At 42.5% G+C, this 15,462-nt stretch overlaps 1 protein-coding gene across 6 annotated transcripts in view; it reads left to right on the forward strand.

The window, feature by feature from the left end:
* The first annotated feature begins 398 nt into the window (after positions 1-398).
* The window catches only part of LOC117402636 (KH domain-containing, RNA-binding, signal transduction-associated protein 2-like), a 172,147-nt gene continuing 157,083 nt past the window's right edge, over positions 399-15,462 (forward strand). For all 6 annotated transcript variants that reach the window (XR_004544476.3, XR_004544477.3, XR_004544478.3 and 3 more), the window contains exon 1: positions 399-696. Coding sequence is in view for 3 of the 6 variants with exons in the window: in XM_034003976.3 (XP_033859867.1) it covers positions 591-696 (106 nt within the window). In the remaining 3 variants the exon portion in view is untranslated. The remainder of the gene's footprint in view (positions 697-15,462) is intronic.

Genomic DNA, 15,462 nt, shown 5'->3' on the forward strand with positions numbered 1-15,462 from the left:
TGCATGTGTTCATCCCATTTGACCAGTGATTTCTCAGTCACTTTGTATCCCACCAAATGCAAACTGTATCGAACTGATGTTGTTGACGAGGGATTTTCAATTACTACATTTACTTTGATGCGTGTTCACCCATTTTCTCAGCAGATGCTGTTAACCTGCATGCTTCTTCTCATTGTAGCAGTTCAGGATGATGCTTTTGTTTTCCCGCGTCGGGGAGTACTAGTGGGTAGTACAGCAGTTCTGTACCATGGACAGCAGCTCAGACGTGCTCCAAATTCTGTCAATCTCATTGCCCGACAGGCACATCGACCATTTGTATTCTGTTAATCTTCTTGGTGTCTCTATCTAACCAATCCGCTCTAAAAGGGGCTGGGCATAATTTCTCTCTCAGTTGTTAAAGTGGCTGGATTTAACAGGAGAGAGTTGAGTGGACGCCACAAATGGGTCGGAAGCTCTGAGTTGATGTGCAATACGTACTCACTTGGGAGATTTCGTTACAGCATTTTACACAGTGGTTGTGAAGAGAATTGCAGAGACTGAGTGCATTTCACGAGACTGACTTTACTTTTTGTATTTCACCTGTCAATTTAATGGAGAGTGGTATTATGGAACAGGAGAAATATCTGCCAGAGCTGATGGCCGAAAAAGATAGCTTGGATCATTCGTTTGTTCATGCAATGCGCCTGTTGGCTGAAGGTAAGTTTGTTAGTGTTAGAATGTGGGTGACAAGATATCTATCTGCCTTATTTGTTACGTTTTTTAAAATAAAGCCACTGATGCAAGGTTACCTTTATAAGCTATAAATACTGTATTTTCTATGAGAGACTATCTTTATGTGCAATTACAGGACATGTGTCGTATTCTGTGATCATATGTGGATATATACTCTATTAAGTTCTGTGTGACGGATATTGCTCATGTGATAGAAAAAAAACAGAATCGCACTATACATAACTATTAGCTTTATAAGATTAAAAGCAGTTTCTTTTCCTCTGCTCCTCTTTTGTTTAGTACAGTACGTGGTTCCACGCAGTTTGAGAATGCAAGGTGTTACTGATGTTGGCATTTTCGTCTAATTAGCAATCCAGAACAGCTTTTACAACCTTGAGGTGCCCAGGCTGACACTGTACAACACCTGAATTATGAATTATGTGTCAATATAAGCTTTGTTAGTGTCTCAAAGCATACTTTAACATATAATGCTGGGTGTAAAAGACAGTATACTTGATGTATTACACGTACTATAAAATGTGTTGAATCAAATAAGGAACGTTTTTGGGAACAGCATTATATTGTATTATTTGGAAAATGTTATTATACATTGGCTAATTTGACAATGATTTATCATAGGTGATTATACTGTAGAATATTTTGTATGTAAAATTGTCAGGTGTCATTTTCCCTGTGAAGTTCCTTCAAGATATGATATGCAATTAACAAGTGCCTAACAGAGGACACTGGGGCATTTCAGTATCTTAGTATCTCAAGGAATTCTACTATGAAAATACATACATAGTTTTTTTTTTTTCATTGTCTCTGGGTTGACAAGATCTTAATTGTCAGTGCTCTAAGCCAGCAAACCTGACAAATCTTTCAGATAATACCTGTAAAGTAATACTCCCACCTAAAGGTAAATTCAATCATTAAATACTGAGCCATTTTATTATTATTTATTTCTTAGCAGACACCCTTATCCAGGGCGACTTACAGTTACAAGATATCACATTATTTTTACATACAATTACCCATTTTTACAGTTGGGTTTTTACTGGAGCAATCTAGGTAAAGTACCTTGCTTAAGGGTACAGCAGCAGTGTCTGCCACCTGGGATTGAATCCACAACCCTCCGGTCAAGAGTCCAGAGCCCTAACACTACTGCACACTGCTGCCCATTTTATTCTATTCAATCAAACTTCCAGCCAGGATGACATCTTCTGAACTAACCAGCATTAGCAAATGTAGATATGTAGCAGGTGTGCTACCAAAATGTTCTGTCCTTTGTTATTCCCCTGTCTTCTAACATCCAGAGATCCACATTATTATTATTATTATTATTTGTTTATTTAGCAGACGCCTTTATCCAAGGCGACTTACAGAGATTAGGGTGTGTGAACTATGCATCAGCTGCAGAGTCACTTACAACTACGTCTCACCCGAAAGACGGAGCACAAGGAGGTTAAGTGACTTGCTCAGGGTCACACAATGAGTCAGTGGCTGAGGTGGGATTTGAACCAGGGACCGGGGACCTCCTGGTTACAAGCCCTTTTCTTTAACCACTGGACCACACAGCCTCCTATACATGTACACATCTGTCTGTGCATTTCCTTAGATGCTGCCCTCTCTTTTGTTTTTGCCTTAGGCATCACTTTTATCGATTTACCTTGGTTTTCCTTTTGCTACCATCTGCCATTTGTCCCATCTGTCACTGTTGTTTCCTTCATTAGTGGTGCCCCAAGCCTTCTTTGTAGCTGCTTATCACATACCCCCCCCCCCCACCTGCCCTCTGCTGGTGGCTTTATGGACATTGACACTGGTTCCGGAAGGGCTTAAATAGAGATGGGAAATCTGAAAATGCAAATGTTACATGTTCTAAATTATCCTTACATCACATTTTGTTTACAGTGTCAAGGACAAAATATGTTTCTATTCTTGAGTGATATGATTATTATTAGGCTTCCCGGTTATTGCTGGGATTACTCTTATTATTATTCTTTCCACCAAAAGTTGCTCGAAAATTAATGAAATTTGGTCGAATGGTAGATGCTTATGGGATGTTGGTAGATGTTAATTGAACATATGTCGTAGGTCACATGGTTTGGCCACCATATTGGATTGAAAAAAAACATTTTGCCTCAATGTAAAAATTCGTCTTTCGAAAACCACTTCTTGGTATACTTGTTGAGGGATAGTCCAAGATTAACTGGTGTTTGTAAGAAGCTGATAAGTTGTGTGGCATGGCGGCCATGCTGCATGACATCATAATCACACGGTACAGACATCATAATCACAAATTACAAAGATCTTCTCCCAAACCGCTAGTCCGATTGAACCAAATCCAATGGCACACATGATAAAAGGGTGTTAAAGGGAAGTTGCTACAATAAAAAAAAATGGCGGCCACGTTGGATGACATCATCAACATACAAAACTGGCTTACAAAAACGTTGTCTCTGAAACAGCTAGTCCGATTGAACCACATGATCCTAGTGTGGGTGTCTTTAAACGTTGTTCAAAGGAAGTTGCTACAATAAAAACATATGGTGGCCATGTTGGATGACATCATCAACTTACAAAACTGTCTAATAACTCCTTGTAGAGTGCAGATTGGGCCATGGTTACTATAAAACACATATAGTAAGCCATGTATGCTCTATCAAAAAGGTCAAATATAAAACTGGCTTATAACTCCTGAGAGAGTGCAGATAGGGTTATGGTTACTATGGAACACATATAGTAACCCATGTATGTATTCTGCACTATTTGCTAAAGTGTTTGGTACTGGTACTGGCATTCTGCACTATTTGCTAAAGTGTTTGGTACTGGTACTGGCATTCTGCACTATTTGTACAGTGTTTGGTACTGGTATTGTTACTGGTACTGGAAGCTGTAAAGTGGCTGACAACTCTAGTTATTATTATTATTATTATTATTATTATTATTATTATTATTATCGCTGCTGCGGTGTCTCAATATACAAAAACATGTCTCCTAATTATTCACTCTCATCCATTCAGTGTACAGGCCTTGAGGCATTTTTTGTAGACTGTTGTTGAAGCACTTCTACATTAGATGAACATGAATCATTAACTGTTTACAATCATGTTCCCCCTCTTCGTTTGCCTCTCTTCATTTGCTATAACATTAAATAATCTCTTCCTTGTATTTCAGTATTATATGTGTTCTTCGAGGACATTTTGTTTTATTTGTATACAGTTTGTATTACAGTAAGAAAGCTATATAGCTTCTTATCCTATCCCAGAAGCAGTAGAATCACCTTTAATGAGGATTGGTGCATGTTACAAACGTAAAAGAGTAATAAAACAATAACAATAGGAAGTATTGCAATAAGTATTGCAATAATGTGTTAAAATGCTTCAAACTTCTGTGTTAACCCTTTGACAACAGCAAGGGGTGCAAATGCACCCCATCATAAAAAAAAAAAAAAAAAAAAACATATCAGAACGTTTTGAAGATATCTTAACATGGAATTAAACATTAATCGATTACCTTCATTTTTATCCCAATAACTTCCTTATCCGACTTGGGACAAGGGAGTAATCCTTCAAAATAGAAATTTGTTCACATACCACAATCACAGCTCCTGTTGAGACTTGCAGGAGAGCTAGAGATGTGGAAACAGTGTATTGCTTCTAAAATTATTGATTTATTCCTAAATATGTTGGTTTTTTCAGTCAATGGTCATTTTCCATGTGCATCATTATACAACATTAGTTTCCAGCACTGTATTTGATAACTGAATCTTTACAGTATCCTGCTTATTACTTAATACAGCACAGTATTGAAATAAATACGATTTTATATTTTTTTTCCATCTTCAGGGAGTTTTAAAAAATATGTGTCTTTCATATTCTGTGTCGGGCCACCAAACGCAGCTCCTGTTTACTTGCAGAATAGAGTGCTGAGAGTTGCAGGGAGCTGGGATGGATGTAGAGAAGATGTACCGCTTAATGATTTAGCCCTATAGATTCATTTCTAGCCCTATGTAGTCAATGTCCTATCTTAGAATGAGCATCTATGTGTGTATAATAATATGCTTCCAGCACTGTCTTTGATTACTGCATTCTTTATAGTACCCTGCTTATTACCTCCCACAGTACGTTATTGAAAAATATATCATTTTATTTCACAAGCTGCAAAAAATACATCTTTCGTATACTGGTCTACTGCTATTGCGCAGTCCCTGATGACTTAAATAAATGCCTTTGGACTTTGATAATGGCACTATATGGATTGGAATTCTTCTTTTTCTTTTTTGTTTGTTTGTTAAGTATACAAATTCTTTTTTTTGACATAGACTGAAGCTGCTTTTTTAAGCACATTTTTTGTGCTAGATTTTATACATTTTAAGTACAGTATAATATTTGTTTGTGTAGTTTATATTTGTGTTTGAGGCATTTTAAAGGCATTTACTGTTGATAGCAGTTTTTTTTAAATAGATAAATACAATATTTAAAAAGGCTTAGCACTTTAAAATAACATTTACTAAATACAGAACTGTTTAAATAATAATATAAACCAGATTTGTGTTGTTTTTAGGCTTTAAATAATAAGTTAACCATGTTTATATATGTAGGGTATATTTGCACCCCTTTCCGCCCATGCAAGCTCAATTATTGCCACTTACTAAAGGTTAAAAAGCTGTCACTTTTGTTGTGATTATGGTAGTAGTAACTACGGTTTTAAGAATCTTTTATCCTACAGTATTTACAGTAGCCACAATATATGTAGTCCTCCCTGTTCATTTGTTGATGATCTTTTGGTTCTTACATTAAATAAACCCCCCATATAGAATGTCTTTGAAGTAGTAAAAGGCATTTCCATCTAGTGAGCAGCTACTGTGGATGAGATTTCCTTTTATATAGATGGCACTTGCTCTTACTGCTTGTGGCGGAGTGTCCCGCCTCTATGTATTATTATTTGTATTTTTGTTTGCGGCGCGGGTAAAAGCGCCGCGTCTTTTATTATTATATTTAAAAACCCTGTGAGGATGCATGGCTGATCAGCTACTGATTATTTAACTAGCTGACAGTCATGCATCCTTACCAAACGCGTGCAGACTCTGGCCGAGGGATAATAAGATAATTAACTACTAGTTAATCCCTCGGCCAGAGTATATAAACCTGCAGCTCTCTGCACTCGGGGCTGAGTGTAGAGGAGAGTACGGGAGAGCGGAGAGAGAAAGCAACATTTTAAAAAACAATTGCTAAAATGTGCTGGATTACCCAGCACATCACTTACTTGTTTGTTTGTTCATTCGTTTGGCCCTCGTGCCCTTTTGTTTTGTGTTTTGTTAAATCTTTTGTGTTTTGTTGTTTATTAATAAATACGCTGAGTGCCGTTGCACTCAGCTTCAACTGCCCATCCATTGTTTTGGTTTCTACTTCCTGGTCCGTGACGTCACCACAGCGAGCCAGACTGTCACATATGGTGTCCGAAGTGGGACAAACAACACCTCCAAGAGCCGGACCAGGACAGAAAAGTGCGTTTTTTTTTTGTTTGTTCGTTTTTTTTTTCAAATTAAATAATGGGAAGAAGGAGGAAACAGCAGCAGCAGGTGCAACAGCGCGGGGCTGGTCGCAAGTCCCGCCGGGTCTCTGCTGTGCTGGACGTCTGCCTCACCTGTCTGAGGGTTGAGGAATGGTGCTTCGCCGTTGGTGAGGTTGGGCATGTAGCACCCGACCAACCCCCTCCATGGCAGGTGAGGGAGGAGCCTGAACATCCTGCGCCCATGTGGGAGGAGGATGAGGGGTCGGTCCGTCCACAGCCCAAGAGGGGGGAGGCCGAGTGTCCACAGCCAATGGCTCCACTAGCAGGGGAAGAATACCTGCTGGTTTCACCTCCACCACCACCGTCCGAGGGAAAGGAGCAGGAGCTGCCTCTGCATCCTCCGAGGCGGACTGGTCCACTCTCCTCAGAGGGGATCTGGGACTGGCTGGCGGAGCCTGAGAGGGATATCGTGGACGCCCTCCCTGCTGTGATCAACCTCCTGTGGGCAAGAGATGGGGAGCGCTGGGAGGCCTGGGAACAGAAACACCACCCAGCATCCCTCCCAGACATCGCAGCCATGGTGCTCAACTACCTGGCTGCAGATATGGGAGGGGCCCCGCTGCTGTTTCCAGCGCCAGAGGGAGAGGGGTCATCGCTGCCGTCTCCAGCGCCAGAGGGAGAGGAGCCATCGCTGCCGTCTCCAGCGCCAGAGGGAGAGGAGCCATCGCTGCCGTCTCCAGCGCCAAAGGGAGAGGAGCCATCGCTGCCGTCTCCAGCGCCAAAGGGAGAGGAGCCATCGCTGCCGTCTCCAGCGCCAGAGGGAGAAGAGTCATCGCTGCCTTCTCCAGCGCCAGAGGGAGAGGAGCCATCGCTGCCTTCTCCAGCGCCAGAGGGAGAAGAGTCATCGCTGCCTTCTCCAACGCCCGAGGGAGAGGAGCCATTGCTGCCGTCTCCAGCGCCCGAGGGAGAGGAGCCATTGCTGCCGTCTCCAGCGCCCGAGGGAGAGGAGCCATTGCTGCCGTCTCCAGCGCCTGAGGGAGAGGAGCCAGTGCTGCCGTCTCCAACGCCAGAGGGAGAGGAGCCATGGCTGCCGTCTCCAGCGTTAGGGGGTGAGGAGCCCTCGCCACTGTCTCCACCACCAGGAGCAGAGCAGCAGGAGCTGCCTCTGTCTCCACCACCGTCAGGAGCACAGCAGCAGGAGCTGCCTCTGTCTCCACCACCGTCAGGAGCAGAGCAGCAGGAGCTGCCTCTGTCTCCACCACCACCAGGAGCAGAGCAGCAGGAGCTGCTTCTGTCTCCACCATCACCAGGAGCAGAGCAGCAAGAGCTGCCTCTGCCTCCGCCACCTCCACCAGCAGAGGGTGAATGCCTGCTGGTTCCGCCTCCACCGTCGTGGGAGGACTGCTTGCCCCTCCCACCTCCACCAGCAGAGGGTGAATACCTGCTGGTTCTGCCTCAGCCGCCGTGGGAGGACTGCTTGCCACTCCCAGCTCCACCAGCAGAGGGTGAATACCTGCTGGTTCCGCCTCAGCCGCTGTGGGAGGACTGCTTTCCCCTCCCACCTCCACCAGCAGAGGGTGAATACCTGCTGGTTCCACATCCACCGTCATGGGAAGGACTGCTCCTGCCCTGCCTCGCACCACCCAGGGATGCCTGCCTCGCATCGCCTGGGGCTGCCTGTTGCTCCGCATCGCCTGGGGCTGCCTGTTGCTCCGCATCGCCTGGGGCTGCCTGTTGCTCCACATCGCCGTCGCCTCCCGAGGGTCCGCTGCTGCTGCCGTCGTCTCCCGAGGGTCCGCTGCCGCTGCCGTCGCCTCCCGAGGGTCCGCTGCCGCTGCCGTCGCTTCCCGAGGGTCCGCTGCCATCGCCTCCCGAGGGTCCGCTGCCGTCGCCTGGGGTCGCCAGGGATCCTGCTTCGCCTGGGGTCGCCAGGGATCCTGCTTCGCCTGGGGTCGCCAGGGATCCTGCTTCACCTGGGGTCACTACACTATGGCCGGAGCCCTACGGAGGGGAACGGACGGCCATGAAGAAAGGGGGAGAGGTCCGGAGACCAGCTCCCCCAGCCGCACTTTCGTGGCAGGAGATTGTGTGGTCAGAGCCCCACGGAGGGGAACTGCTGGCCGTGAAGAGGAGGGGGAATGTCAGGAGACCAGCTCCCCCAGCCGCACTTTCGCGGCAGGATAGAGTGTGGAGGGAGCCCCGGAAGAGGGAGCTGCCGGCCACGAAGAATTGGGGGATGCCAGAAATTCCACCATGGCCACCCCCCAGAAGCAACTTGCTTCCCCCTCTTCCAGGACATTGAGACTGAGGGGGGAGGTGGCCGAAAAGGCCATGTGTGCTGCGCACAAGGGGGGGCATGTGTGGCGGAGTGTCCCGCCTCTATGTATTATTATTTGTATTTTTGTTATATTTAAAATCCCTGTGAGGATGCATGGCTGATCAGCTACTGATTATTTAACTAGCTGACAGTCATGCATCCTTACCAAACGCGTGCAGACTCTGGCCGAGGGATAATAAGATAATTAACTACTAGTTAATCCCTCGGCCAGAGTATATAAACCTGCAGCTCTCTGCACTCGGGGCTGAGTGTAGAGGAGAGTACGGGAGAGCGGAGAGAGAAAGCAACATTTTAAAAAACAATTGCTAAAACGTGCTGGATTACCCAGCACATCACTTACTTGTTTGTTTGTTCATTCGTTTGGCCCTCGTGCCCTTTTGTTTTGTGTTTTGTTAAATCTTTTGTGTTTTGTTGTTTATTAATAAATACACTGAGTGCCGTTGCACTCAGCTTCAACCGCCCATCCATTGTTTTGGTTTCTACTTCCTGGTCCGTGACGTCACCACAGCGAGCCAGACTGTCACACTGCTGTACAGACTGTTTTAGCCCGTGTTACATATGTCTGTGGCTGTCAACTTGAACTGAAGGGCAGCACATTAATAATGAGTAATATGCCAACATCATACAAAAGGTAAAGGAACAGTTAGAATTTAATTAACCATATCATATACAGATATGCATGGTTCTATGCCATTACCAAAATTCTGCACTCTACTGTAAGTCAGCCAGGTAAGTCAATGCATGTGTGGATATACTGCAAGCGACTTTATGTCAGCCCTCTGTAATTAAGTGCAAACTCTAACTCTGGCTAATACCAGTTTGGAAAAAAGTCTCATTTTTACTGCATTACTACAACCTTGAAATTGAACAACTAACACAAATTCACACTTTATAATGTGACACTGTGTCTAGTTTACAATCCAGTTAGAGCTGGTAATTTAATTTGGTTTGAAACCAAATTTGGGTTTGAAAGTTCTATGAAATTAGCATATACTTTTTTGTATTATACTTTTATGTGCCATACATTTGTATATTTATTCTGTATGGTTTCATCCAAGTCAAGTCATTGACATAACAGTTATGTACACAGTTTAATCAGTGAATACAGGTATTGTATTTTCCTCTGAAGCATTTTCCATAACAATAACAAAAGTTACACTATATTACATATTTCAGACTTGTGGTTCACTAAATAATTTCTGTTTATTCCTTGCCTCTAGATTAATTTATACCTAAAAACACCTAAAAGGTCATTAGTCAGACGTTTGTAGAAAGTAAATCTAGTCTTTTTACTTTGGCTGTGGTTATAATTCATGGGCTACATTTTTGGTCTTGACATGATTGGTGGCAGACTTTGCTGTCCACCTGGATATATTGAGAGGTGGGCTAAGTTTCAGTAGTACTCGGTGATAGGATCTCAGTCCAGATCTGTGTTTTGTTCTGGTTCTTAGGCATATATCATTTGGTGGATGGATGCATATTAATGAAGCCAAGAAACAGAATAAACTTCTGCATTTGGTCAAGTGATAATGGAGATAGAAACCAGATTTCTACACCTTTGTAAAAGCAATTATTATAATAAAATCATACAATTAGGGTTTAAGCACCGACACTAGTACCCAAATTTGATGTTACAATGCATGGTGTAAGCAGTTTTGGTGACTAATGTTGATGTTGCATTCAATCACTTCAGTGATGCTTAGCAGTTTGATTGATGTGGTTCTTTATCACTACAAGCCTGATTCAGTTAAGTATGCTAAAGGGGAATGATGCAGTACTTCCCATCGTAGACACGTTTACCATGTACACAGCTTGGAATTACCTGTACCAAAGCCATGGAATGCTGCTTTATTGACCTTCTACTGGAGAACCAGTCAGATCTTTTGAAATTTTAGGTTACAAGGTTTTCACAAACGCTGATGGTTTCCATGGCATGGAATAGCCTGGATCATCAAAAGGTTACTTCTCTGATCTCTGCATAACACAATTGAGAGGAAGCTGACACCAGAATGATCCTACCTGCACTTAATGCTGCAAAGTATATTATTAAGTAGATTTCTGTCTTCTGCAGGGACACAAATGTTCTGGTGTTACTTGTCTCCTTTGATGTGTTGTACTGTCAGCAACATAGGTACTGTATTAGTGTGTATAGGGAATAGAACACAATGATTAAAAAAGCATGCTCCATTTTTAATGTGAGCTGAAATGTCACCAGTTAGACAGCTGGCAAAAGCTGAGTGATTGTGGAAGATGCAGCAAAACTGTTTTAAAATGTAGAGCTTCTTACTTGTGCCTCAAGACCCAGTGCAGAACATTTCAGTACTACATCTAATATGCCCTACACAAAGAAACAGCTTAAGCATACTTCTTCAATGTGTATGTGATGGCGTGCAAAGCTGCTACCCCAACAGTGATTTAGATTTGAACTCCTATGGAGGAGTATCAAGTTTGACAAATAGAAAACGGAACAATTGTATATGCAGCACTACTGAATAAAAAGATAAAACAGATCAATGACCATTTGACAAAATCAGATACACACTGGTATTCTTATAATCCTTCTGTTAAGACATTGTATTTGAAAGAAATGTAAGGTGCTGTGGCACTCTTACGTGTTGTTCCTGCACTGAAGCAGGCAGACAGAAGTGCAGTGAAACACGCCAGTACGGTGCTCAGTATTTATTAACACATAACCAAAAAAACAAACAATAATGTCATGTGACGCTACCAGCAATGGTAGCACACAGAGAATGATACAAGACTGTAGAAACACCAAAAATAAAACAATACAACAAACTATAAGTCAAAGGTGCCGTGAAAAGAGCAGGCCTTGCAGCAGCCCCGATCACAGTGATCTCTATGTTTTTATACTGACGCTCTGCCGAGACACGCCCACCTGCCTGCTGGAACAGCTGATTGCTTTCAGCTGCTGCTCCACACAGACAGGTAGTCATCCCCGGCGGAGCACCACACCAGTTAAACAATTAATTAAATCAATTTATTTACAACAATTAACCCAAAAATATACAATAAACTATATATTTCCCATGTGCAGGGCTTCTGCCCTGTCACAGGTGCTTTTATGCTTTTTGCCTAGAAAAGTAAATATGCATGGACTCCGAGATTCACAAGCAAGTCAAAGATACACAGTGATAAGGTACCTATAATATTTTTTGAAGCAAACATTGGCTGGGCTTACATGCACATGAAAATCGGCTCTACAGTCATGACAGTGTGATGTTGTCACGCAAATACATCGTGAAACAGCAAAAGGACATCCTTTTGGCAGCGTGACTGTAAGGGCAGGGTCAATCGCTTTCTCACAATAAAAATAGATGTAAAAACCCATGTAAACCAGAGCAGGAATTGTGCTTGTGGCTCATGAGATTTCAGCAGTCAAGATCCAGTTCTTCTGACTTAATCTAACGTCATCTCCAGCAGAAAGGCCGTACAAAACACACACACACACACACACACACAAAATGTACATGTATGGGCTACTTTAACACTAGAACCTCCGCGGTTATAATCATACCTACAACCGCCAACAGCAGTCATTATCACGGTACATTTTAAACACATCAATATTAAAATGAAAGACAAATTATCGGATACAACTCAAAAGTTTTATTCAAGCACATCATATCAAATATCTGCACAGCCGGAACGCCATATTTAAATGAACAATTAAACATAAAAGGGTTTATTTTCTAATTTACCACATATAAAGCACTACTTCAAAAATGAAAAACTATAATAAAATAAACATTTCAAAAGAAACTAGTGTGTAAACAGGTTTATGTACATACAAAACTGTAAAAACAAAAGTAGTTTTTAATCTAAAACAAAAGTAATGTTTGATTTCTCTTGTGTGTGTGTGTCACTTGCAGCACAGAATCCAGGTTGAGCTGCTGCAGCCTGCAGCTTCGCAGTTTTCTGATCGAAATGTTTCTGCTGAAGCGCTGTGGCTCGCTTCAAGATGAAATCTCTCCTACTGATATTTTCCCCGGTGCATTTCTTGTACAAAATAAAGGAACTGATGACTGCTAGGTCCAGTAGAGATAACAACAGGCTTGTATGTATATATATATATATATATATATATATATATATATATATATATATATATACAGCAGTACGTTCTCCCCAAGTGGGTCGCCAGGACGATTATGTCCCTGTTCCAGTCGGCACTTGATTTCCTGGCGGGGCCCGGCTCTGTTGGAGCCGCCAGCCGAGACCAGAATGATTTTGTTGGGCAGACTGTAGAGCTGGGCGACACGAAGCTTCGGATCAAGCGGGTGATCGCAGAAGGTAAGATACATTATCTAAAGGAATCGGTGTTAGCATGCAGCTCAAGATACATTGAACGAATTTTGCATGGAGTGTGGCAGGGCAGACACAGGTAGGTGCACAGTGTTGGTAGTGGATGATGAATATCTGATCTGGCCTGGCAATACAGTCACAGTACACCTGCGGTGTTGTCTATGTACACCTGTGTTCTTCTGGTTGCACCTGCTGATCAGGGTGTTGTTCTGGGTGGGGATCAAGCTAAACAAACAAACAAAAAAAAGCAGTGTTGTTTTGAGCCACAAGGGTATTGCTGCAGTGCAAAACATTTCAAAAAATATTTTTCTTGGAGGTGAGATTTGTAATTTAATTTATTTATTTTATTTGAATCGAAATGAATCAGTCAGCTGTGATAACACGTTTAAAGTGAACTAGTACAATCTGAGGAGAATACATTCGGTGTATTCAGAAACGCTGTTTCATTTTTTTTTATCTTTCCTGTAGACTCCTGTATTTTACGTGATTGAATGTATTACATTATACATGTATTAGATTGCCAATCATGGTCCTATAGGGGGATTCCACTCCTGGTCTTTGTTCCAATCCTGTTCTAAATTTAATTGAACCAATTAAACCTCCATACAAGCCCTGAAGTTGTTAATTATCTCATTTTACCTGTTAAACCTGGAGTGCCTTGCAAAAGTATTCAGACCCCTGACCAATTCTCTCATATTACTGAATTAATTACAAATGGTACATTGAAATTTCGTTCTGTTTAATATTTTATTTTAAAACACTGAAACTCAAAATCAATTATTGTAAGGTGACATTGGTTTTATGTTGGAAAATGTATTGCTTGCATAAGTATTCAACCCCCACACATTAATATTTGGTAGAGCCACCTTTCGCTGCAATAACAGCTTTAAGTCTTTTGGGGTAAGTATGTACCAGCTTTGCACACAGTGTCGGAGTGATTTTGGCCCACTCTTCTTGGCAGATTTGCTCCAGGTTGTTCAGGTTGGTTGGACGACGCTTGTGGACCGCAATTTTCAAATAGTGCCACAGATTCTCAATGGGACTGAGATCAGGACTTTGACTGGGCCACTGTAGGACATTCACCTTTTTGTTCTTGAGCCATTCCATTGTTGCTTTGGCCTTCTGCTTGGGATCATTGTCCTGCTGAAAGGTGAATTTCCTCCCAAGCTTCAGTTTTTTAGCGGACTGAAGCAGGTTCTCTTGCAGTAGGTCCCTGTATTTTGTTCCATCCATTCTTCCTTCAATTTTAACAAGATGCCCAGTCCCTGCTGATGAGAAGCATCCCCACAGCATGATGCTGTCACCACCATACTTCACTGCAGGGATGGTGTGTCTTGAGGCATGGGCAGTGTTATGTTTGCGCCACACATAGCGCTTAGAGTTTTGGCCAAAAAGCTCATCTTGGTCTCATCTGACCACAAAACCTTTTCCCACATCGCAGCTGGGTCACTCTCAAGCTTTCTGGCAAACTCCAGACGTGCTTTCAGATGGTACTTTTTGAGTAACGGCTTCTTTCTTGCCACCCTCCCACACAGGCCAGTGTTATGCAGAGCTCTTCATATGGTTGACTGGTGCACCATTACTCCACTCCCAGCCACTGAACTCTGTAGCTCCTTCAAAGTGATTGTTGGCCTCTCTGTGGCTTCTCTCACAAGTCTCCTTCTTGTTTGAGTGCTGAGTTTTGAGGGATGGCCTTTTCTTGGCAGTGCCTGGGTGGTGTGATGCAGCTTCCACTTCCTGATTATTGATCCAACTGTGCTCACTGGGATATCCAAACACTTGGATATTATGTTGTACCCTTTCCCTAATCTATGCATTTGTATTACTTTATCTCTAACTTCTGTAGAATGCTCTTTGGTCTTCATTTTCCTTCAGATTCACAGCCTGACCAATGATCCTTCAACAGTGGGGTTTTTATCCAGAAAATGTGACAGCAACTTTAATGGTTCACAGGTGGAGGCCAATGGTAAGGTAATTGTGTCCTTGTTAGGGCAATTTCTTTCATCGGTGTAAACTGGGAGCTTCCACAGCACAGAGGTTGAATACTTATGCAAGCAAGATATTTCAGTTTTTTATTTTTCTTAAAAATATTTCCCAACATAAAACCAGTGTCACCTTACAATAATTGATTTTTGCAGCAGTGTGGAGTAGTGGTTAGGGCTCTGGACTCTTGACTGGAGGGTCGTGGGTTCAATCCCCAGTGGGGTACACTGCTGTTGTACCCTTGAGCAAGGTACTTTACCTAGATTGCTCCAGTAAAAACCCAACTGTATAAATGGGTAATTGTATGTAAAATAATGTGATATCTGTATAATGTGAAATAATGTATAATGTGATACCTTGTAACAATTGTAAGTCGCCCTGGATATGGGCGTCTGCTAAGAAATAAATAATAATAATAATAATAATTTTGAGTTTCAGTGTTTTAAAATAAAATGTCAAACAGAACGAAATTTCAATGTACCATTTGTAATTCAGTAATATGAGAGAATTGGTCATATATAGTAAGACAGCAGGGAGGGGGTTAATTCCTCCCTGCGTAAAACATGTGCCTATGCACCTTTTGTTTAATA

Source organism: Acipenser ruthenus, chromosome 5 (genome assembly GCF_902713425.1).
Source record: "Acipenser ruthenus chromosome 5, fAciRut3.2 maternal haplotype, whole genome shotgun sequence".
Lineage (NCBI taxonomy): Eukaryota > Metazoa > Chordata > Actinopteri > Acipenseriformes > Acipenseridae > Acipenser > Acipenser ruthenus.